This window comes from Xyrauchen texanus, chromosome 20 (assembly GCF_025860055.1).
Source record: "Xyrauchen texanus isolate HMW12.3.18 chromosome 20, RBS_HiC_50CHRs, whole genome shotgun sequence".
NCBI classification, from domain to species: domain Eukaryota; kingdom Metazoa; phylum Chordata; class Actinopteri; order Cypriniformes; family Catostomidae; genus Xyrauchen; species Xyrauchen texanus.
In genome coordinates, this window is record NC_068295.1 from 25911263 (window position 1) to 25937705 (window position 26443).

Below are 26443 nucleotides of genomic sequence, written 5' to 3' on the forward strand. Positions count from 1 at the left end.
TTTGCGCATGGTATTTCAGCGCAAATCCCTGTGTCTTATTCACAAACCACTCGCAATCTAGTTTAGTGCAACTAGCACTGAAATTGCACTGTGTCTTGAGTATATCATTTAAGTCAATGTCCTTCCTTTCTATGTAAATTAGGCTTATTAAAAATTGCACTTCATTGCGGCCAAATGAAAGCAGGCGGTAAAGTGAATTTTATTTAAAAGAGATGTTTGTGTACATTTTCTATTAATCATTTCAGCAGTAATTCATCAAAAAATTATCAAATTATGGTGAAGGGTGTCATAGCCTGGCAAATATCCAGATGTGTGGTGTAGTCAAGTGCACTTTCGACATGTTAAAGAGATGATTCAGGTGTATGGATCACAGTAGTCAGTGTTGCCATTCAGTCAATATAAATGTGTCATATAACGGTGGTCTGCTACATTGTCCACTATTTAGATCTCAGAATTGGCTCGCAAGAATCGAATTGCATGTGCAGATTGTGTTCAGCAGCAGTTCTGTGGCCACATTTGCGTTGTTGCCTGATCAGCTTATTTCATTTAGTGAAGGGAGTTCTAAACCAGCGCATTCTGTGCGTGCAAATAACCGCAGCTTTTATCTGGCACAATTGCTTCTTTGTGAATTCCCCCTTCAGTCTCGTAACATCATATTTGTTGGAGAAACTTGTTGATGTTGACATGTAGGACTGCCCATCTTTTTACATTAACAATGAAGTGTGTAATTGCTACTAGTGGCACCAAATGAAGCAGAGGGCTCATGTCTCCAGAACAGAAAATTGTAGACATGAATGGCATCTTTTAACTTGGGGTGGTAAGGCAAATTTAGTGACACCCAGGCAAACACCCACAACATCATAGCCACTACCAAGAAAATAGGGCAGCAACTAATGATTATTTTGATAATCAACTAATCTAACGATTATTAGAATGATTATTTGACTATCCGGTCGATTATTGCAACGATTAATCATTATCTCTTAACCGACTATTCAGCTTGTGCCTAGACTTAAAAGGTTGTATTAAACATGCTTACTAACAATAAAGAGGACAAAATAATCTTTTAAAAATATCTCTAAATGACATTCACTGAATACCAAGAAAAAATAAAATATTTTTTTATTAAGTTTAATTCAGTAAAAATGTACTTCAAAAATATTGTAATTGTACAAACTATAGTAATCAAGAGTTTTTGTATTGTTTTCCATTGTTTTTCACATATTTTCTAAAAGCAAGTCTAAATATTGTATATGTTGCTTCTCAGGTAAATGTATATTCTTTTAAGTAGGCTGTTTTTAGATATTTTTAAATATTTAAATATTAAATATTGCATTCACCATTCTCCAAAAAAAAAATTTTCTTCTACAGTATAGCTACTAATGTAACTGTACATTGTTTTAAAGGAGTTTTAGATCTTGTTTTTGGAAAACAAGCCAAAATAGACTGATCAAAAACTTTGTTGCTGTGTATAATGGCTAAGACTTCACTCTCTCACATTTATTTTCACTTCGATCCATCTTTAACTCACAAAAACAAACTCTATCTTCTTAATAGAGCTGCGCATCACCGATTTACTTCGCAATAAGATACACATGTGACACATAGACTACAGTATATTATGATTCAATATGTCACAATCCATCACATTATTAATCTAGCTAGAGCAAACGCGCATGAGGGACGGATGTCCCCGCGCCAGAGGGTGCCTCAGTCAGGTGCAGTTTCAATCTCTTCACCCTTCACGTGACTCAATAGACATCGTGCTAACCGCACAGAGAAATGCCTTTTTTGTAGTTTGTTTATGATGCACTTGCTTATTATTTGAACTTTAATAAAGGATGCATTAAAGATATAATGCTAGGTTGTTTGCTTTTAGATGCTTTGACATGCAGTTTTTGCTTAAGTGGAATGCCAGATCCAGCTTTGCTTTATTTCACGATGACAGTGCTTCTGTATTTCCTTATTTATCATTTTTCAATTTAAATTCAATTATATTTGTGATCTACATCACCTGAAGCTGTTTGGAAAGTTTAGAGTGCATCTGGACATGTGTTTTCTTCCTCTCCTCAGTCGGGCACGAGCTGCTGTGCTTCTCTCTCGCATCATCATTAGAGTATCATATGATCTCATTTTACGATAAATGAGATCAAACGACTATTCTACAATGAACATTTTTGTCAAACTTTTTTTGTCTACGTTGTCGATAACGTTGACTAATCATTTCAGCCCTACTAGAAAACACTCAGAACGTCACATCTCGGCACCACAACATCATAGAGACATGGGGGTTGGCTTGTTTGATTTAAGGCAGTGTCCTGAGGATCTTGGTAGGACAGTGTTGCAGCAAGTTTAGCCACAGCAAACACCACTCACATTTTCTTCAGAAATTGATTTATTCAGTACTACTTTATTTTCCAGGAAATAAAACTTCAGTAAACAGTCAGACACCCTCAATTCTGCCTGAACACATATAAAATAATGCATATACACACTCTTTTGATCTAAGGGTAGCTTATATATTCTCCATTATCTATGAGTGTCATTACTACATGCTGCAGACTCAATTTTAGTGTAATTCAAAGTGAAATGTTGTTGAATATGACTCAGACTTGCTATATGTGTATGTGGAAAACAAAGGCATTCAGCATTTCTCCGTAACCATCTCCAAAAACCTGTCATATGCCTTTTTACTCTTTATCACAACAAGCAGTGCAGGAGCCCACATATTCAGATGTGTCAGTGTTCATTAAATCAAAGCGCAGGTATTAGTTCCTCACAGACAGAACCTGAGTTAGTGTGCTGGGATAAGGGGGCTGACTTAAGGGATCAAGCAAAATATTTACTTAGTCTTTTTAAGTATTTGGATTTGATTTTTTTTGGATTTGACTTTCTATCTGTCAGATTTATTCTTGTTCAGTCAGCACTATTGAACTGTACTCCCAACATGCATTCTATCTCTCATTTGCACCTTGTCTTTAATCCTTTATTCCTCTCTTTCTCCTGTTTTCCCAACCCTCCCTTTCTTAATTGTTCTTTTTTTGAGGAGCAGTGGTGTCAGTGTCATATTGCAGTGAGGAGATATTGTTGACCTGCAAAGTACTGCATGTCACCCATCTGTGAGCCGCTGCTTCCTGCTGCAATACTGTTTACATCTGCTCATTTTTCAGCTCATTCATCACAGCTACACGATGATGAGCACAACACAGAGACAAAGACACTGGTGTGAGGACAAGAAAATAAAAAAAATATAATTGGATGTGGGTATGTAAAAGAGAAAGAATGGGAAAAGGCAGTGATGGTCTGCCATTTTATAGCTTTAGTTGCTACATTCATTTTAATACAATTTTGAGGAGGCCTCCCTTGCCTCTTAAAATGATGGTGAAGAGTGACAAAAATTAATGGTACAACTAAAGTGATAAAATAAAATAAAAATTTATATCAAAAATATATCAATTTACCTACATATCTCATGCATATAATGTATAAAGATGTGTGTTGACCCTTTCATGCATGGGAGCCCAGGTTTAAATCAATCAGAATCAATACTCAAATGACAAAACATTATTTGTTCCAATCCAAAATTTAGCCAGAAAAAAATAATAAATAAAAAAAGGGGAGAAGAAATGGAAATTGCCTCCTATCATATACATAACCAATCATTATCAGAGGTAACCTTTTAAGACAATTAGCTTTCAATATCACTTTAGTGCATCAACAAAAGACACAATTATCTCAAATAAAACATATATAATGATAAAACGTCATGGTTAATGTTGTAACCTCCGTTCCCTGATTGAGGGAACGAGAGATTGTGTCAAATGTAGTGACACAAGGGGTCTTTCTTGAGAGCCTTGCATACCTCTGAACTTGAGAAAAGGCCAATGAGAAATTGGCAGATAGAATTTGCATGTCCCGTCCCTGGACATACGGGTATAAAGGGAAGCTGGCGTGCGTCTCTCAGTCAGGTTTTTGCACTCAGGAGCCGAGAATAAGGTACGGCCGTTTACAGTGGTATGTCTAGTGTCGTGGCAAGGGGGACACAACGTTTCGTTCCCTCCATCAGGGAACGGAGGTTACAACAGTAACATGACGTTCCCCTTCTGTCACTCACGTGACGGTGTGTCGAATGTAGTGACACAAGGGTTCCCATTTAAAAAATCATGGGAGCAAGCTGGCCAGCCGTGACCTTTTCTCTCTCTATGTTTCTCGTCATAGAGCATAAATCTTAACACTATGAAATGCATTGGGGAAGGCGATCTTTTCCATTCCTATACTTTCAGGGTGAAAAGACCCTGAGGATACCACATACTGCCCTGACTGGGGGGAGGTAAAATGTGGCCAATATGTCACATGGGTTGTCAAGCCACACGTGGAAGTGGCACGGTGGTAGGTCCTACCTGATGAGGGAGGAGCTCTACAAACACAGCGACCAGGGGCAGAGGGACACCCCAAGGGAGACGCGGGTCCGCCGACAGGGAAAATACATCACAGGGAGTTGCCTGAAGAGGGAATTAGGCCTGTGGAGCCCTACCCCAGTACAGAGCACTTGCGCTCGTAGTAGGTCTGGCCGCAAATTCCTTTTCTGAATTTGCAGGCCAGATGGCTAGGTAGGAAGAACATCCAGGAAGCGAGAGCTTAGTGGCTAACCTGGGAGAGAGAGAGGGCACTGGATCACCCGGTTGGCTGTTCCGTATTACCGAGTTCTACCGGCTCGGACCTGACAAAACACGGGACAAGACCAACTCAACCCTGAGATTGTAGAATCTCGCAAAGGTATTGGGTGTTGCCCAGCCCGCTGCTCTGCAGATGTCTGCTAGGGAGGTGCCATTGGCCAGTGCCCACAAGGATGTCAGGATGTGCTCAAACCCGCAAGGGAGCAGGCAAAGCCTGGGTCTGATAGGCCAGGGAGATAGCGTCAATGACCCAATGAGTGGATATGAGTAGCGTGCAGCAACCTGAGTCGCTTCAAAGGAGGAGATGGCAGATGCGCTATGACATAACGAGAGCGCACGGTGCCTTGGCGATTTATGTACGCTACCGTTGCGGTGCTGTCTGAACGGATCAAGATGTGCTTGTCCCGGATCAATGGGAGAAACCTCCGCAGGGCTAGGAATACAGCCAACAACTCTAGGCAGTTAATGTGCCAATGCAGCCGGGGCCCTATCCAGGAGCCAGCGGCTGCGTGCCTGTTTCACACGGCGCCCCAACCCAGTTGAGAGGCGTCTGTGGTGACCACGGCACGTCTGGACACCTGCTGTAGGGGGACTCCAGTCTGCAGAAAATAGAGGTCTGTCTAAGGGTTGAAAGTCTGACAGCAGGAAGGGGTGATTAACACATGGTGTGTGCCGCGGCGCCATGCCCATCTCGGGATTCGAGTTTGAAGCCAGTGCTGAAGCGGTCTCATATGCATCAACCCGAGCGGCGCAACCGCGACCGAGGATGCCAGATGCCCCAGGAGCCTGTGGAACTATTTTAGAGGAACTGCTGTGCCGGGCTCAAAGAGAGCAAGGCACCTGAGCACCGACTGCACACGCTCGTTTGTGAGGCGTGCTGTCATTGAGACTGAGTCTAACTCCATGCCGAGAAAAGTGATGCTCTGAACCGGGGCGAGCTTGCTCTTTTCCCAGTTGACCTGAAGCCCTGGACGTCTGAGTTGCCTGAGCATTTGGTCCCTGTGGGCGCATAGTGACTCTCGAGAGTGAGCTAGAATGAGCCAGTCGTCGAGGTAGTCGAGTATGCGGATGCCCACTCCCATGGCTGGGAGCAGCGCCCTGACCCGAGGTACCAATCATCAAGCCGCGAAGGCTGTGGGGAGCACGGAGGGTTCCAGACCAACCCCATGCTCATGGCACTCCGGAAAAGCATGACGGCCATCTGCGCATCACCCTCAGACTGGTGGGCTGACCCGAAGGTGGCAGCACAGTCGAGTCTTCTGCGTCAGATGCCTGAATGCTCTAAGATGCAGCGGCGACAGCATCATCCAACTCAGGGGGCTCAAGGGAGAACGTGGGCTGACCGTGAGGCGAGCTGCACTATCCTCGAGCCCGGATGGAAGCAAGCGAGCGTGCCGGGGGGTGGGTGGTTCATGGGGACGTACCCGGCGAAACCGAGCCCGCTGCCATCCCCAAATCGCCTCCATCACCAGGCGGGTCGTCCTCAATCCTGTGGGAAGGAGGAACGACATGGGGGGGATGGCTGAAGTGGCATTCACTTTGAGAAATGAAAGCCGCGACCAAAACGTTGCCATAGTCATATTCTCACAGTGAGTACATGAACCATTCACAAATGCTGCCTCAGTGTGATCGCTACCCAGGCACACAAGGCAGCGTCTATAACAGTCAGTTTAGGAGAGATATCGACCGCATCCAGGAACTACACAGGGGTGGAAGGGCATCTTTAAAACGATGCGTCCTGAAAAGGACGTTCAAAGCCTGCTGTGTATTGCTCTTTTGTGAGTGAAAATAAACTCTTTAAGAGGGAAAATACTTTCATTTAGAAGTATACACTCTTTTAACAGAAGTGCTGACGAAGCACCCAGGGGCGTGGACTGCACAGCGTGCAGAGAGGGAGAAAGCCGCTGGTAACGTGCCATAGATCCAACAGCAATGCTCTGCTTATTGAGGTGAGTGGAACAGTAGTGAGATTCAGCTTGCTGCTGCACAACCGCTCGGCTCCGAAGAAAAAATCTGAATGACCTTTTCTCAAGTTCAGAGGTACGCAAGGCTCTCAAGAAAGACACCTTGTGTCACTACATTCGACACAATGTCGATGAGTGACAGAAGGAGAACTATTACAATAATTTACTGGTTTGATCAGTATTTATTTATTTATCAGCCTCCATAGAAATTTCCAACAAGGATCACAACTTAATAAGGGTATGCATGTGAGACAGAGGGAGTGAAGTATGAGATGAACAGCCTCTGTGGCAAAATTTTTGGAAAAACGTAATTACCTGCTTTATTACACGTTTTGTTGTGAAATGTCTAGCGGGGGGAGCCAAAAGTGAGTGAAATGGTGTCGTAATCAGACAAGGGTTTTAAGGTGAATATTGGATGGAGGATTCAATAAGTAAAACGTGCCACCCTAACGTTAAACGTTAACCTAAATCTAACCAATAATCTTCTAAATGCAAATAGGAGGTGAAGAAAATGGACATTCTTACCCTTAACGAACACCTAAACCTAACCGATAGTGTGGAAAATAAAAAAAGCTAATTTTCAGAAGCAACCACATCATTTAGTGTCGCTTTCTGACACTTTAGTGTCAAGTCTCAGCTTGCGTGTTTGCTAGGCTTAAGCTTGGTTCCTTTGAGTCCAAAGTCCAACATATCAGGTGAGCTACTGCAGAAGTTAATCATATTGGAATAAGCATGTGAATGTACAGTAGGTGAGTCTGTAATACAAGCATTAACATTGATAGTTTTTCAAATTATGTGTTATAGTAAAACAAATTTGATATCATAACATAGAACTGTATGATTCACAGTGCGAAAAATAAGAGTTTATAAAGTCATAATCAGCCGTTGTAGTTGTGATTTGAGTGAAAGTGAATTAAACACACAGCTGTTGTAGTGCCTCTAGTCTTTTCATCAGAAAACTTCTGTAAATAGTAGATTGCAGCAAGTATACATGTAAGTCAGTTTGCAAAAATAAAGTTATAGAAACTTCTACGAGACTAGGTTAGAGGTCTACAGAGAATGACAAGTGTCTACATCAGAGCATGTGAGCAGAGAAAATTTCACTGGAGCCAGGAGCAATCTTTTAACATTATGACATTTTATCTGTCCCTATGTTGCAAAACGCAGGGCTCAACATAATTTTTCCCATTCACTCTGCTCAAATCACAAAATTAGTACTTGTGTCCTTTCCTAGTTTTCCCAATCAAAGAAATCATGCTTGTTTGTTCCTCATGCATCAGTCCAAACGCAGTAGCCAGTGTACTATGAAGTTTTGAAGTGTGTCTTACATTTTCTGGTGTCTCCTCAATAAACAGCATCCACTTCAGACACTTGGTGAACTTTAGAAACAATGAGTTAAAGGGTTCACAGGCTGGACAGTACACTGACTTTTTACTAACATGTCAATTCGCACGGGAGAAGAATATCAGGGGATATTTTTATTGCGTGTTTGATAGGTAAAAGATGCTATTATCTTAACCGGCGCAGGAACGCGTAAACCGCAAAAAGTACAGAAATTACTGACATGAACGATTAGCATGGGATTAAAATCAATGAGGAGCTCTGGTAATTAGGCTGTTACATTACCCCACATCCCTATATAAAATAACCATAAATAGTAGGTTGTATGCCAATATGAGGGCTTATTTTTTTTATAACTGATGCAAAAAAATAAACAAGAATGTTGAAAAATAAATCATGTCTAATTTTTTTCAGATTTCATGCCATTCTGCTCCAACATCACTCGCGCTCAGGAGCGATGACTTTTCAACTTGAGCGTTGGTGTTGAGCGATCACACATAAGCAAATATTTGAGCATTTAGACAATTCGATCCATTATGCTCACATGCTCTGTTCTACACAGCAAGTGGTGAGACTACAGGACCCTTGATATTTTTCATCTGTGGTTCAGTGGAAGAATTTTCACCTTCCATACAGGTAGGCCTGGGTATGATTTCCGGCCAATGCACATATAATTTTTTAACTGTGTTTTTGACTGTGATTTTGCTATAGTGAAAAATATACATGGAAATATGTAAACAACCTAGCAAATCTATGTTAATAACTAGTACATAACTAAATGCAAATGTTTTAAGAGCAGAAACTGTGGAAGATTTATTGTGACTTCATGTTCAGCAACTTTATGATGGTAAATTAATGCAGGAACTAGGAATTCTTACCACACTGGCCAGGGGGACACACTCCAGAAGATGCCCTTGGAAGACTTATCAGCAATGTTTGTACAGCAGCACAATTCCCTGCACATGGCTCCACAGCTATGGGACCAGCCTGAGAGAAAGGTATAGTGTGAGTTAATTAAATGTAACACAGGTATAAGCTTTCTTGAAACAAAAGCAACTTTAAAGTCATTTCAGAGTCTTTAAACATACAAGTCTAAGAATGCTGAGATCCTTTCTTATTTCTACTATTTATAACTGATTATCAGATGTCCCAAATCTAGAAGAAAGGTTTGAATGTCACAGTGCCTTAAACATTTTTCAGGCACAGTGGTACAACTCTCCAATAACGATGATGCCCCAACAGGCCATGAGCCATCAACTGCAGATAATTCAACGACAATTATTCAACCAATAAGATAATACTGTTCACATTTGGGATATTGACAGAAAGTTACCCCTGCCATATTAACAATTCCTTCGCATTTACTTAAAATAAACTGTCGTTCAGCTTTATGATAAACCTGCTAATGGGCATCTGGGAAATAGCCGAGAAGCTTCATCTGACAGGAATTCTCTTACATAAAATATTGCAGATTGGTCAAATCAAACCAATGTAGTGGTAGTGACTGTTCAGACCTTTTGAATTTTACCAGGACAACACATAACAGGCAAAAGGGCATAAAAGGCCTGTAACAGGGTTTGTGGTTGGGGCAAGAAGGAAGTGGGAGCAAATTTTGACACAAAAAAGTATTTTATTTTCAACAGAAAACTTCACTTCTTTTAACACTCTCTTTTGCCACACAGGCTCAGCGGGTGTGTCTGCAGGTCTCTATTCTACTGTCATCTGGCTCGCTTTTAACTCCATCTTCACTCTCACTACAATTCTCATCTCCCGATATCGCATTCACTCCATGCACAAGCCAGTGCTCGACCATGCCCCCACGACCACAAGGCCCTTGCAATGATGGTCATTTTAATGTACAGTTTGTGCTACATTTGCAGAGATTTGTTAGGGAATGATGAACCTACAATACATGACAATAGCTGTGTTTTCTATCCAAGTTGAAAATTTAATTTATGTGAGAAACCACAATATTGCAAAAACAATGTGTGAATAAAGCCGCGTTTCTATCCCATGTGTTCAAATGAACAAAATTGTAATTTGCGGAGAAATTGTAGCTAATCATTTTTTGTTAACAAAATAATCGCGGTTTAGAAAACACTAGAAGAACGTCTCGGGTTACTTAGCTGTAACCCCTGTTCCCTGATAAAAGTGGAATGAGATGCTGCGCTGATTTAGCACTTTGGGAACAACTTTAGGTGTGACCAGTTGCGAATATGTGTGCAATGGAATGGAATGGAAATTATTTTATTTGAAACAGGGACAATGCACAAATAAACATTAAACTTGTTAAACAAGAGAATATGTCTTGGGCCAGGTTGTAGCAACAATTGCTAATTTCCACCTGTAGTCCCTGGGCAGGTATGACAATTTTAAAATTATTTTAAAATAATAATTGCACAGGATTATGGATAGAGTGATTTCCATCGTAATTACAGATATACAGGTTAGCAATACAGAAACAGGGAGACCATCAGCCTATTTACTCTCTGTTTCACCCCTCCCCAACAAACACACAAAAATTTTTGCAGCATCTTAAGCACATTATAGCACAATCCAACTCTAGACACTCATTCAAACACAACACACACACACACACACACACACACACACAGACACACACTCACTTACTCACTCACTCACTCACACACACACAATCTTAACGATGTGTGCAAACTTGCTTACTTAGCAACCAACTTTTTGTCAAGCCCGAAAAAGTGTGAAAATCTATGCATAAGATATGTTCCGTGGGAAGGGTATTCCACTGTCTCATGGCCACACATGAGAAGGAGGAGCTCCCAAATTGTGTTTTACGTTGTGGGAGGCTACACTCCCCCCTTGTGACACTTCTAGTTGTTCGCACTGTTTTTTCGGAGCAAAGTGTTACAAACTTTTTCAGAGGGGGAGCAGTAGCACTATATATGATTTTATGAATCAAAGACATATTTGAGTGTAATTTGAGATTATCAAGACTAAGTAGATCATATCTGACCAGTATATGACAGTGATGATAATGACGTGGTTTTTATCATGAATCTTGAGGCAGTTTTTATACAGGGATTCTATGGGTTTTATGACTGTCTTACATGCTTGAGACCAGGATGTAATACAGTACAAAAGGTGGGAAATGATCATTGCATTCAGATATGTACTGGATGCAACAGTAGTGAGAGAGTTTCTTATGTATCTATAATTTACTAAGTTAAATTTCAATTTATTGCAAATATTTTTAACATGACCTTTAAAACTAAGTGTCGAATCTAAAGTTACCCCCAGATATTTAAATGTATCTACATGTTTTATATATTGGCCACTTACTAAAATTTCCGGATAAATATTAAGTTTAGACCGGTTTGTGAAAAACATAGTTACAGTTTTCTCAACATTTAATGTGAGGAATGAGTCATATAACCAGTCACTGACCTTGCTCATAACACTTGATAACTTTTTGGCTACTTCTGTTGCACTTCTCCCATGGGTATATAAAACTGTGTCATCAGCATACATAACAATGTTTATGCCCTTGCAGACCAAAGGCAGGTCATTAATATATAAGCAAAACAACAGAGGCCCTAAAATTGATCCTTGTGGTACTCCCACAGTGGAGTGAAGAGACGTTGACAATGTTCCATTTATTTGCACACATTGTTTTCGATTTATCAAGTAAGATTTTATCCAATTTTGGACATTTGTTGAAATATCGTATTTGCCCAGTTTGTGTATCAGTACCTCATGGTTAACTGTATCAAAGGCTTTGCGTAAATCTAAGAAGACTGCTCCCAGCACTCCTCCTTGATCTAAGATAATTTTAATTAACAACACGTTAATGAAATTGACCAGAATTTATAGCCTCTGCTGGTGACATCATTGGATGCACCTGTAGCAGGGCTATAAATAGATGCACCACAGGTGCATCGTCAGGTATTTTGTCTGAAGCGCAGTCCTGGGGCATCCCAGTGCGGCAATGAAGCGCAGCATCTCGTTCCGCTTTTATCAGGGAACAGGGGATACAGCTAAGTAACCCGAGACGTTCCCTCTCAAAAAGCGGAACGAGATGCTGCGCTGATTTAGCACTTTGGGAACGAGAATACACACGCCGCAGCACTGTGGATGTCAGGACCCCTTACGGTTGTGTAGTTGTGCTCACAAGGGTGCGAGAGGTCTCAGACATGAGCTTGTGATGTTGACTCAAGGACATAAGATCCCGGAGTGGCATGAACATCCAAACTATCAAATCTTATGAATGTGTGCGGAGAGAACCAGCCTGCCGCATCACAAACATGCTGCAGAGAGACACCTCTAGCCAAGGCTTTAGAGGAGGCGGCCCCTCTGGTAGAGTGAGTCCTGATACCTACTGGCGAGGCTTGACCGTGCGCTTCGTAATAGCGTCCCTCACCCAATGTGACATAGACTGCTTGGTGGTGGCCACCCTCCATGGCAAACTAATAGTTGCCCTGACTTACACCACTGGCTATTGCTGTGGACATAAGTCTGAAGGGCACAGACTGGACAAAGTCTGTGAAGTCTTTTCTGCTCCGGCGTTGAAAGGGTACGAAGCGTGGCAAGAAACACTTATCTGCCTTAGGGGACTGGCCCTTGGATGAAATTCCCTGGCTTTGAGCCACAACTGAAACAGTCTCATGTGCAGAAGGCCCAAAGGGATCACCGAGGACACAGATCCCTGAGACCTAGTATTCATTGATACTGACGAACAGTGCAACCTTGGCCTAGCCTGACTTTGCTCAGGGTGTTCTGAATGGACACGATTCGAGCGGGAGACAATTGTGCCCGCATCATGATCGAATTCCATACAACGGCCAGATAATTAATTTCCTGAGTGGGAGAGAGAATGCTTTTTTTGACGTTGAGTCTCAGACCCAGAGAAACCAGATAAGCTAAGACAATATCCCTGTGCTGAATTGCCAGTTCTTGTGACTGTGCAAGTATCAGCCAGTCATCTATGTAATTCAGAATGCGGATGCCCTGGAGTCGCAAAGGAGCCAGTGCTGCATCCATGCATTTTGTGAATGTGCAGGGTGATAGGGCTAAGCCGAAAGGAAGAACCCAATATTGGAAAGCTTCGCCCCCGAAAGCGAACCTCAGGAACTTCCTGTGTTGTGGCAGAATTTCTATATGAAAATATGCGTCCATGAGATCGATCCTGACCATTCAATCGTGATGTTGGATTTGAGACAAGACCATCTTGACAGGTAGCATCTTGAACTTGAACGCCCCAATTGAGCGATTCAAGCCTCGAAGGTCTAAAATCGGAACGCGACCCCCCAACCTTCTTGGGAACCAGGAAGTATCTGCTGTAGTAACCTGACTCTTTCTCTGGAAGGGGAACATGTTCTATGGCCCCATAAGTGAGCCATAAGTGTCTCTCCGTGCTGACTAAAGCGGACATAGACCGCCCAATGGTGTGACCAGCCTGACCTGCTGCCTGATAAGCCTTCCCCACAAGCGTGCAGGTAGTCCTGCACGGCTTTGTGGGGAGAGTAGATCTCTTTAGTGATGATGCCGAGCCAGGCGAGAGATAACCCGCAAGTGTCTCTTCTACCTGCGGCATCACTGAATATGCCTCGGCACCAACGATAGTCAAATATGTCGACGTCGAGGGCACGAAGACACGAGAAGTATAAGGTTTCCTCCATGATTGAGAGAGGTCGTCATGGAGGTCATCAAAGAAAGGAAGGGACTGATATAGCATTCCCTTCTCTTCTCTTCCCTTTTTTTTTTTTTTTGGCCACCAGACAGAAATCTGTCTTCTAGTTTGGAGCGTTTGGGGGGTCTCATGTTCGTGTGGCCAGTCAAAATGTAGCCTGGCCACTGCCCGAGTATCCACCTCGAGTAATTCCTCAGCCACTTTACTATTGTTGCGTGGAATGTTCAGATGTTCAGCGTCCACCTCGTGAACCGAAGAGGCGCCGAAGTGCGCTTCGGGCTTACGAGAAGGATTACCTGGATCTGGGGAGAGAGCGACCGATAGGGATGGACCCATGTCTCGCTCCTCATCCAGATCTATACGAGAGCCCCACGATGAAAGAATTTACGTGTTATTCAGTCACATGACGATTTTTGGAGTGCATCTTGTATTCCTAAAAAAATGTAAAGGAGTTTATTTGGTAAATGTGCTTCCATCATAGTTTCTTCTTATCAAACACAAATCTTATCCTTGCAACCTGGTGTTTTGTTCCAGCTGTTTATATGCAATATCCCAAATTCGCATAAAAATATGTGGAACAGGATTTCTTAACAAATCTACTTTTTGTATTCATACATTAGTCTTTATACATTGCATCTTAGTGATGATAAGCAGCAAATGGTATTTCATCTAAAATATTATTGATTACAGTATATTAAAAGCCTTGTGCAAGAAAAAGTAAATAAACATAGACTTTATTTGAATTCGTCTGACATTTCTGACCAATGGACCTTGAGCATATACTGTGAAACACAACAAAGTTTCAAGCCTGGGTGATGAAAGCATTTAATGCAAAACTTGAGAGACAGACCAAAATAAAATGACATGGTTGTATTTGAGAATTTTCTCGCCTTCACTTAAGAACATTCACACAAGTTAAAATCTGTATAATAAGTAACCGTACAATGGCAATAGCAACCCTCATTGCACCTTTTTTCACACAGGTCCATTTAGAAACTCTTTATAAACCATTAATGGCTGATCCAGCCCAGAGTCACATTTATTGTTTCCCAGACACACATTAAATCAGCCCTCAATATCACAGGCACACGAAACAATACATTTTCTTAAAATATACTCATGTCTAAGAAGATAAATGCTGCGTTTGAGCTGTGTCTGTAATGCACAATAACAGTATACTCCCATTCCCTTTGATCCTCACTCAAGATCGGTGGCAATGGAGCAAATTAATTTTGGTTTAAACCCACAACAAAACCATGTCAGGACCGCATGTTCTGTTCAGACAACATACATTTTACAGTTTACCCTAATCTACACAGAAAAGTATCATCAGGTATTTTAATTTGCATCTTAAGGGCTGTTTACAGTGCTTAAACAAAATGGGTAGAGCTTTAAAAATTAATTCACAAAGTTGGCTCACTGGTGGGTGTTTGTTTATGATAGTGGCAGTTACATACATTAAATGTGTGTTTAAATGACAGCAACTTGAACAGAGGAGAGAATTAAATCAAACGGCAAAATAAATAATTTGTCGTAATCTCCCAAATTACATTAATTTAGTAGGTTTTCCTATTTAGACTACTGCACTCACTGTTTCTAACAAGTTTTATAAATAAATGAATTTAAGACAAATGGGAAAAAGAAGTGCATATACTGTGAGACCTGTATAACCATTGTTCTTCATTCTAATGGGTCTGAAGGTCATGGCTTTTATATTGAACAGCTTTGACTGTGCAACTCCACTGTGGCCTAAGGCTGCCAGCTACAGGGGTGTGTAGAATGACCACAGGGGTCAAAGAGGAGTACAATGTTTACTTACATCTTGCCTTAGGTATTCACTGAGAGATGCTTCAGTTCAGTAGTTGCCAGCCAAAGCTTTTAACCTATGATCTTGCTAATCAATGTCTTAAAAGGATGGACATAAAAGTAGTGCACAATTCCAAAAGGGCAGCATATTATCTTTCTTTTTTATTTACTTAATTTAAAGGGATACTGTAGCTCACCAAAAAATTTCTTTTTTTACTCACCATCATGTTGTTCCACACCCATATGACTGTATTTAATTAACTGAATGTCAAGTCTTCTGAAGCCATTTGATAGGTGCATCGTTCTATGTATCAATGCAGTTTTCTAGCGAAATAAAAATAAGGTTGCTTCAATCGATCATGTCTAGACTTTTATCATGATTAAACTGCATGTATTTTACAGTGCGCACCCAATTTTCCTCCTCTGTGTTACGCAGATTACTGCATCAATCTCAAAGCAACGCTTATCAAGAACAACCAACAACAACAAAAAATTGCAAGAGGTATTCACATCGATCTCAAACCCTAACCGCTCAGGAACAACCAACAACTACAAACAACTGCGGTTGTGGCATCCACTCATGTTATTTCTTCCTGCATTGCATGTCACATGTTTACAATAGCCTCCTCTGACAGCAGTGTTGGATTCACATGTGATAAATGGATGGTATTAGTCAGGCTGACGGAGAATGTTAATGAGTCAGTGACATGCATCCAAACGCTAGTGGAGGTCAGTGAGAAAGAAAAGCCAGTGGATCCTGTTTGGGATGTGGGCAGTAAAGAGAGCAACACAAACACGTTGGTTCTGGCCATAGAGCCTCCTCAGCAGGGCATTTGGGTGACGTCACAGCGGCATACTTGCTAAGCAAAGCAACACTACTCTCCAGTTCCTGTTAGTGTTTCCAATTGATTCTCCCCACTCAGTGAGGCACCCACTGAGAATCATTTTGAAAAGCTCTTGTTATTGGTGATTCTATTGTAAGGAATGTGGAAAAAGAGACTCCAGCCACTATTGTTAAATGCACTTCAGGTGCCAGAGCGTCTGACATCAGATCAAATTTAAAAGTGCTGGCTAATAATAAACGTAGATTTTCTAAAATTGTTATTCATGTCGGCACTAATGATGTCCAGCTTCACAAATCGGAAATAACTAGAGATAATGTTAAAGAGGTGTGTGAATTTGCAAAAACAATGTCAGACACTGTAATGTGCTCTGGCCATATTCTGATTTCCTTGGTGAATCTGCAATTTTTTTTTAACAGATCTTGTAGTTACTTTAGATAGAGCTTTAATTGTTGGTGACGTCAACATTCATATAGATGAGTGACAACATTCATATGTAAATGACACATTGGAATTAGCATTTATTGATATTCTCAACTCTCTTGGAGTCAGACAAAATTGTCAAAATCATATGCTAGGTTTATTTCTGTCATATGGAGTTGATGTTGATAATATAGAAACTCTGCTGCAGAGTGATTACATCTCGGATCATTACCTTGTCTCTTGTATGCTGCAATCAGCTAATGTTACTCAATCTGCACCACGCTATCATTCAGGTTGAACTATTCATTCGATCACTAAAAATAGCTTCACTAGTAATCTTCCAGATCTATCTCATACACTCAATCGGTAAACCCCAAAGCCTAGAATAACTTGATGAAATAACAGAAAATATAAATACAATCATCTCTAGCACTCTTGATAGTGTAGCTGAAGCTGTATGAAACAAAGCGATGTACAGTTTTTCCTGGCTCAGCTAATTATCTCTAATGTGATCACACCCACGGGCAGAGGGCGCTATTGATACAGTAATGTGCTGAGACGAATTATTGTATGTTTAGATTATATTTTAACTAGTGTTTATGCTGCCTCATTATCATCAACAAAGCTTGTGCTTGCAAATATCTGTTCAGGTGTAAATGAGTAAAATGCACTTTAAATATGCCCATATTAGAGACACTGAAGACTGCAGTAATGATGCTGAAAATTCAGCTTTGATCACACATTGCATTTTACAATACATTCAAATAGAAACTGTTCATTTAAATTGTAAAAAGAGTTCACAATATCACTGATTTTACTGTATTTTGGATCAAATAAATGCAGTCTTGGTGAGCAGAAGAGACTTCTTTTAAACAGTTGTGTAGGTCTAAAATTAAGTAAAGTCTTTAAGTAAAGAAAATGTATAGTCAGATTACTTATTTTAACTTAAAACTTGATTTTGATAATTAAGTCTCCTTACATTCATTCTCTTTCTGTCACATTCCTCAGTTATAGGCCGAGGGGAGGGGTCTTTTGTCTCCTCAGGTGTGAAAAACATCCATATTCATTATAGTTCACGCCTCCTCGAAAATGACCTTTCTAACACTAAAAGTGTCTTACAAAAGTTCTTGATATGATATCAAATAAAGGCTTGAAATATCTTACTTTGCTTGTAATGAGTCTATATAATATATTAGTTTCACCTTTTAAGTTGAATTACTGAAATTAATGAACTTTTGCACGATATTCTAATTTTTCGAGTTTCACCTGTATATTGTTTTGTATGAATGAGTGATCAGGATGGTTTTCACATAATTTTGTAGCAAAAACTCAAGGCTACAAGATCCAGTTCTAAAAAGTCTTGTGCACAAACGTTTAGTATGTGATATTTCAATGACTTAAAAATTTAAATTTTTCAAAAACCATGCATAAACATTATTTTCTCAAAAATACAAACATGTACACACATGTTGCTCACATATTATTGTAGCCCAGTTTGAGCTGAATACAGTGTTATCAGACTTTAGCCATTATTGCGTTTTTAAGCAACTGAAAAAAGCACATGTCAAGGCATGTCAATACATCTCCAGGGCCCAAAACACCCTCATACCCCAGAGGGTTAAACACTGACCCTTAACACTTACTTAATTGAATACTTTTAAACCATTACTTGCGCTATACATAAGTATTATTGGCATTATATTCATGATGTTAGCCAGAGGGGAACTGGCCCCCAAAGTGAGTCTGGTTTCTCCCAAGGTTATTTCTCTCCATTAACCAACATCTTAAGGACTTTTTGTGTCCCTTGCCACAGTCACCTTCAGCATGCTCACTGGTGTTATAAATACAATTATTACCTAATTACTTTGTGGCAGGGCGGAGGGCGGGGCCGGGTCGTGATCCTACACACCAGGTCCTGTATTAGGCTAATCAAGCCTTTGAGAGGGATAAAGGTCGACTGCAGAGGATCGTGTGGGAGAGAGAGATCGTCAACGAACATGTCCGTCATGTGTGTGTGTGTTTGTCTTTAAGTTTGTCATTAAAACTATTATTTATATTATTAAGCCGGTTCTCGCCTCCTCCTTTCCATTGACTTCTTTACACTGGTGCCGGAAACCCAGGAAGGAGGAGGGATACGACATAGTAGAGTTCTTGCCACTACCGTCCACCCTAACGGAGCAGCCGTGGCCATCTGCCGGGGGACGAGGAGCCCAGCCGCCTGGAAGAGGACGATGGCCGCTGACTGCGAGGGGAGAAGGGGCTCCTAACTGACCGCCTGGAGCGGTCAGGGCCATTGCCAGGGGCGCAGGAGTCGCCTACCGGCCGCTGAAACACGACGGGGTTTGAGACCGCCGACTGCGAGCGGGAAGGGGCTCGCTGCCGACCACCTGGAGCGGGAAAACCACTGCCAGGAGTGGGGGAGACCCCTTCTGTTCCCCGAGAACGCGGTGGGGCGTTCCATCCGCCAGGGGCTGGAGGTCTGCCTCTGATCCGCCCGGAGAGGCACGGCTGTCGTCCGATAGAGGGTGGAGGAGTGGCCGAGGAACAAGCTGCGGCGTATCAGAGAACTGGCAAGTTTTTTTTTTCATCTCTCTCTCCTCTCTCTCTCTCACTGCCACTCTGCGTTGGCCTTTTCCCTCTCTTTTAAATTTTACAGTGTTTTTTGGGGGTGTCCGTCATGTTACACTGTTACAGGAAGTACCCCCCCCCAGTTTAATTATTTCTATTTCCCTCCCCTTGTCTCCTCCCTCGTCCAGGTAGATGGGAATGACCTGCCAGCAGACGGGGCTTAGGGCACTCCCTCCCCCAGGGAAAGGGGGGGGGGTGTACGTCATGCTGGGGGCTCCCCAGCCTGAAAGAACGAGGGAGGAATGTGGCAGGGCGGAGGGCGGGGCCGGGTCGTGATCCTACACACCCGGTCCCGTATTAAGCTAATCAAGCCTTCGAGAGGGATAAAGGTCGACTGCAGAGGATCGTGCGGGAGAGAGAGATCATTAACGGACATGTCCGTCATGTGTGTGTGTTTGTCTTTTTAAGTTTGTCATTAAAACTATTATTTATATTATTAAGCCGGTTCTCGCCTCCTCCTTACTATTGACTTCTTTACATACTTATTTTTAAACAAAATTCACAATCATATTTTATCAAACTACACAATGATTACTCTAAGACATCATAGATATTACAGTTTTATCTTCTATTAATGCCTGATGTGCTGTAAAGCTGCTTTGAAAAAATGTGTATTGTGAAAGGCACTATACAAATAAAAATGACTTGACTTGACTCAGCAACGTAATGTGGTAATAAAATGAAGTCATGAATGTAAAATGAAACCTGAATGTATTGAATGACCAGGTTATTCTATTAATATATATATCTTCCCTAATGGCACGGGCATATTCCAGGATGACAATGCCAAGATTCGGAGGGCTCAAATTGTGATAGAGTGGTTCAGGGAGCATGAGGAATCATATTCACTCATGAATTGGCCACCACAGAGTCCTGACCTTAACCCCAATGAAAGTCTTTGCGATGGAGTGGTGGTGGCGTAGTGGCTAAAGCACAGGGCTGTTAATCAGAAGGTTGCAGGTTCTAACCCCATGGCCACCAACATTGTGTCCTTGAGCAAGGCACTTAACTCCAGGTTGTTCCGGGGGGATTGTCCCTGTAATAAGTGCACTGTAAGTCGCTTTGGATAAAAGCGTCTGCCAAATGCATAAATGTAAATGTAAATGATGGATGGAAATAAATGTTGTGGCGTTGCATAAGTTGTCATAACAATGCCACGACGAATGTGTGCCATAATAAATGCTAAAGGTGGTCCAATGAAATATTTGAGTATGCAACTTTTGTTTTAGCCAAGCAAAAACTGCATGGAGCATTTTCCTTAAAAGAAATCATCTTTTTGGGAGAACATTAAACTTGCTTTTAGCGCCCATCAGTGGAAATTTCACCACAAAACAGCAGCAAAATGTGCAATGAAACACATAATTTCATTGTGCAAAATTCTGGCCACAGTCCAAGAAATTCTTGCTTAACAGGCGTGATCACCTTCACTTTTATTGTATGGAAAAGAGCAGCTTGGACATTCTTCTATAAATTACTGCTTTTGTGTTCCTCAGAAGAAGAAGCATACAATTTGAAGATCTAGGCCATAATTCCACCCATTTTTTCCTTCTCTCATTTTGCTATGACAGATAGCAGCTAATAGGTTTAAGAGCTGAAGCATACAGACTAATTATAGGTTGTGCCACCATATATTTGTGTTAGGTTTCAGGATGACACAAGATGATGAATTCAACAGCTCGGAGGAAATGGGTCCCATTTAATCCTTTAACCGCTCAAATATCACTTTTCAAATAAACCTGCCGCAAAGCATCTCCTTGGATAAAGATGCTGAAATACAATGATCATTAGTTTTGTATTTTCTAACGAAGACAAGGAAGGAAGACAAGTGTTTGTCAATGTACAGTATACAATGTACATTCTGTCTCCTAATTATGACAAACTATCATGTCATTCATGACAAATGAATTTCAGATACTGCAAAGAATTAATTCTCATTAGAAGATCTTTGACACCTAACAAAGCATTCTTAGAAACAATGAGACCATATTCTCCCCAATATAATATCTTATTAGAAATCTCTTAACTAGAAACATAAATTCAAATGAAAAAAATAAAAATATAATAATAATAATATACACTCGCTGAGAACTTAATTAGGAACACCTGTACACCTACTCATTCATGCGATTATCTAATCAGCCAATCATGTGGCAGCAGTGCAATGCATGAAACAATGTAGATAAAGGTCAGGAGCTTCAGTTAATGTTCACATCAACCATCAGAATGTGGAAAAAATGTGATAACATTGATTTGGACCATGACATGATTGTTGGTGCCAGATGGGCTGTTTTGAGTATTTCTGTAACTGCTTATCTCCTGGTATTTTCATGCACAACGGTCTTTATAATTTACTCAGAATGGTGGCAAAAACAAAAAACATCCAGTTAGTGGCAGTCCTGCGGATGGAAATGCCTTGTTGAGACGTCAACAGTAAAATGTCTAGACTGGTTGAAGCTGACAGAAAGGCTATGGTAACAGATAACCACACTGTACAATTGTAGTGAATTGTACAGTGCTCAGTGAGTGTACATCATATAGTTGTCTATTGGCTAAACAAAATATCCACATTGAAAATCTGGGATTCAAAATCTAATATCAGTCTTTTTTAGGTATACAAATAAGTTGTAAAATAAATAATAAATAATAAAATAAATGTTACAAAGTGAAATGTATAGGAATTATGATTTTTACAATTTCTTTAGGCTGTACGATTCTGGATAAATTGAGATTCACAGTTTGTTTTGCCTAATAAAGATCACGATTCTCTCAAGATTCTGAAGAAAAATTATTATTTCAGTGATATACAAAACCTGGACATAAGGGTACTAAACAAAGTAACATGACATTTCCTAGAGGTTCTGACTAAATGTTCTCTGCTTCAATCCAAGCAAAAATTCAATAAAATTGTAAATCAAAATGTCCTAAGTCCATAAGAGGGTGCAACAAATGCATTATCCAAACAGCACCTTGTTATTATTGAAAAACAAATCCTGTTAAAAAACTGCATAAAAAAATTATTAACAAAATGATTTAACCTGATTTTCACATGCTAATTAAAAAGCAAAATTAGCAGAAAAAAAGCTTAATTAACAGATATATGTTAACTTGGTGTTGTGCTGGTAAGCAAATATGCAATAATTATTTTACAAAGTAAAATAAATATATATATTATATATATATATATATATATATATATATATATATATATATATATATATATATATATATATATATATATATATATATATATAAACAATTTAAATTAAAACAATGAGGTCTTCAGTGTTTCTCCAGTAAAACTTGCTTCAAGCTTGTAAAGGAATTCTTCAAAACCCAGTAATTAAATAGAGAACAGAGTAAACAATGCTTTAAGTTTTTTTAGCATCAGTAGCAATTAAATATTTAAAAACATATAATATGAAACATAAAAAAATGTATTTAATGCAAAATGAAATTACTTAAATATTTGACACTCTTTATACATTGATACTGATTTGATGCAGTAAGAATGTCTGAATGCCTATAACAGACAGCAAGGAGCTTATATACATTTAGACATTGCACAGATCTAACATTTTGAAGAATTTGCCCCGTCTGCTTATACATTAACGGCTGTGTTTGCTTTAATATCTTGTCAAGACAGTGCAGAATTAATTCCGTCTGTTTACACTTTCGTAATTCCTTAACAGCTGTGTTTCAATTAATATTGCCTAAAGATGGGTATTTTAATTAAAAACAGCAAAGAGTCATTGTCATTTAGAAATGAGATTGCGTGGGTGTCTGAATCAAGATCGCAATCTTTTAACGATTAATCGTGCAGCTCTACTATTTCTACGTCACTAGTCAAACAAGAACATTTGTGACATTGACCTTGTTTTAACCTATGCACAAAAGGTCAGTTCCCTTTTGATTTCGATAAAAACTCCTGTTCGGAAAAACTCCTTTTCTCCGATTTCTGAACTCCTGTTGGATCATGCCAATTCAGATGCAACTGAATTGAGCCAATGGCGTTTGCGTCTGTTCAGCCAATGACATTGAGTACTCAGGCACTCAGCTTTTTATATAAGCGAGCAGCTTAGCGCCATCACCTGTTCCGATCTCTGACGACCACAGGATCTGTGTGTTCTGTCTGTGCCGCGCCCACACACTAGCAGTGGTGGTCGACACTGAATGCCATGTGCCTCAAAACGCTCTGTGCTCGGATAGCACTATTTAAGAGCAATGACCCAACAGCTCTCACTCTGTTGCCTCCACCGTCCCTCGGATATGGAGCAAATTAATTGTGAGGCTGTACCTCCGGCTCAGGTCCCACATGCACCCACACCCCCACGCTCTTCTTCCCCCATCCTGTTCACTAAAAGTGTTCACCCACCGATTGGTGCTTCCGCCCTTGTGCAGTTCGGTAGCAGTGAACATTGAGAAGAGGACAATGACGATGCCACATCTCTCACGGCTTAAGTCAGCTCATCTGCGTCATTAGAGCTTCTTCCCCCTAAAAGGCAGAGACCAGTCTTCGATGGCGAATGTGGAGCTTGTTCGCATTCTCACTAAGGCTTTAGACGAGCTGGAGCTCGAATGGTAACCTCCATCATACCGCAAGCGGTACACCCAGTCGAACGAAACCAACTCAACATGGAGATTGTAGAATCTGGCAAAGGTATTGGGTGTCGCCCAGCCCGCACATAGCCCGGTCGAGGTCTCAGGATGACATGAGCATCTGCTGGACCAAATTCCAGGCAATTGTTGCAGACAGAGAACGCTGGAGGGCCGTCTTTTGGGAGAGGGCACTTAGCTCGACTGATTCTAGAGGCTCGAAGGGGGTTCTCTGGAGGCCCGCAAGAACCACGGAGAGATCCCATGAGGGGAACTGGCATGAAACCTGATAATCAGGTCATGCTTTCCTAGGGACTTACCATCCACCGCATCATGGTGGGCCTCTATAGGGGGAACATATATCTTTAAGGTGGAGCGGGACAGCTGCCCCTCCTGCTTTCCCTGTAGAAATGAGAGCACTGACCCAACTTTGCACCTCTGCGGGTCTTCAGATCGGGAAGAACATCGATTTGCGAACAGGTGCCACTTTAGGGCATGAAGCTGCCTGGTGGAGGGAGCTCTGGTTTGGTTAATGGTGTCTAAGACAGCTGGTGGTAGACCACTCAGATCTTCTGCATCCCGTCCAGGGGCTAGACATGGAGGTTTCAAAGTCTGGGTGCAGATGCCAGAGGGTGTACGCTGTCGTGTTGAGGCTGCCCGGGATATAAGTTGCGTACAGCGACTTCAGTCGGTGCTGACTCCAGAGGAGGATATGGCGGGCAAGTTGTGGCATATGACGAGAACGCACACCGCCTTGGCGATTTATGTACGCTACCATCGTGGTGCTGTCTGAACAGATCAAGACATGCTTGCCTCGATTCAGCGGGAGAAACATCCGCAGGGCAAGAAATACAGCCAGCAACTCTAGGCAGTTGATGTGCCAACATAGCTGTGGGCCTGACCAGGAACAGGCCGCTGCGTGCCCATTGCACACGGTGCCCCAACCCTGTTTTGAGGCATCTGTGATGACCACGATGCACCTGTACACCTGCTGCAGGGGGACTCCTGTCCGCTGGAAACAGATGTCTGTCTAGGGGTTGAATAACTGACAGCAGAGGGGGGTGAAGGTCACACGTTACGTGCCGTGGCGCCATACCCATCTCGAGACTCGAGTCTGAAGCCAGTGCTGGAGCAGTCTCATATACATCAACCCTAGAGGCGCGACCACGGCTGAGGATGCCATATGTCCCAGGAGCTTCTGGAACTGTTTTAGAAGGACCGCAGTGCCTATTTTGAATGACGAGAGGCAATTCAGCACCGGCAGCACGTGCTCGTTTGTGAGTCTAACTCTTTTCCCAGTTGACCTGAAGCCCTAGACGGCTGAGGTGCCTGAGCACCTGGTCCCTATGGGCCCATAGTGCCTCTCGAGAGTGAGCTAAGATCAGCCAGTCAAGTTTGCAGATGCCCACTTCCCTTAGCGGGGCAGCCTCTGCGACCTTCGTGAAGACGCGTGGGGAAAAGGACAGGCCGGAGGAGAGGACTTTGTACTGGTATGCTCGGCCCTCGAACGCGAATTGTAGAAAGGGTGGCCCATCTCAGGAATGCTTAGGCGCCTTCTGGGTCCTTGAAGAGGCTTGTGGGATGAGGGCGTCCGCTTCCTGCAGGTTTCTTGGTGCCGCAGGGAGACGCCAGAGGCAAGAAGATGGGGCTCGGCGGGATGTAGACCGTCGCCAAGGTAGGATGTGTTGGACAGTCTCCATCTGATTCTTCACCACTGAAAACTGCTGGGCGAAGTCTTCAACGGTGTCGCTGAATAGGGCGAGCTGGGAGATGAGGGCGTTGAGAAAGTGGGCTTTGTCAGTTTCCTGCATCTCGACCCAGTTCAGCCACAGATGACGTTCCTGGACCACAAGGGTAGCCATCACCTGTCCAAGTGCACCTTCGTGGCCCGGAGGGCGAGGTTGGTAGCTGAGCGCAGTTGATGCAGCACATCAGGATCAGGACTACCCATTTGCAGATCTTTTAGTTCCTTGGCCTGTTGAACTTGAATTAGGGCCATGGCATGCAGGGTGGAGGCGGCCTGTCCGGAGGCCATGTAGGCTTTCGCCGTCAGTGATGACATCGTCCTACAGGCCTTGGAGGGGAGTGCTGGATGATCCCACCAAGAGGTTGCGCTTTGCGGGCACAGGTGCACCGCAACCGCTTTGTCCACCTGGGGGACAGCCCCGCCATCAAGAGTAGTGAGAGATATCTGCTGCATCCAGGAACAACGCAAAGGCAGAAGGGCATCTTGACAAAGACACGTCTTTAAAAAGATGTTTGATGCCAATGTGTTAACTCTTTTAGAAAAAATATTACTCTTTTAGAGTTGTTTGTTCTTTTAGAAGACTTTTGAAGTGCCCAGGGGCATGGACTTGAGGGAGAAAACCACTGGCAATGTGCCATAGATCCAACAGGAAAGCTCTCTTTCTAGAGGTGAGTGGAACAGAAGTGAGAGCTCAGCTCGCTGAATACACAACTGCTCAGCTCCGAAGAAAGAATCTGACCTAACAGATGCACGATCCC

General features: G+C 41.9%; 1 protein-coding gene across 2 annotated transcripts in view; it reads right to left on the bottom strand.

Annotated features, from left to right (window-relative positions):
* Positions 1-26443, bottom strand: part of atrnl1a (attractin-like 1a) — a 421271-nt gene that overhangs the window by 22244 nt on the left and 372584 nt on the right. Inside the window, exon 29 of one of the 2 annotated variants that reach the window (XM_052150500.1) lies at positions 8860-8968. In XM_052150500.1, the coding sequence (XP_052006460.1) occupies positions 8860-8968 (109 nt within the window). Of the gene's footprint in view, positions 1-8859; positions 8969-26443 lie in introns of those variants that run through there. The other variant, XM_052150501.1, reaches the window with a different exon arrangement.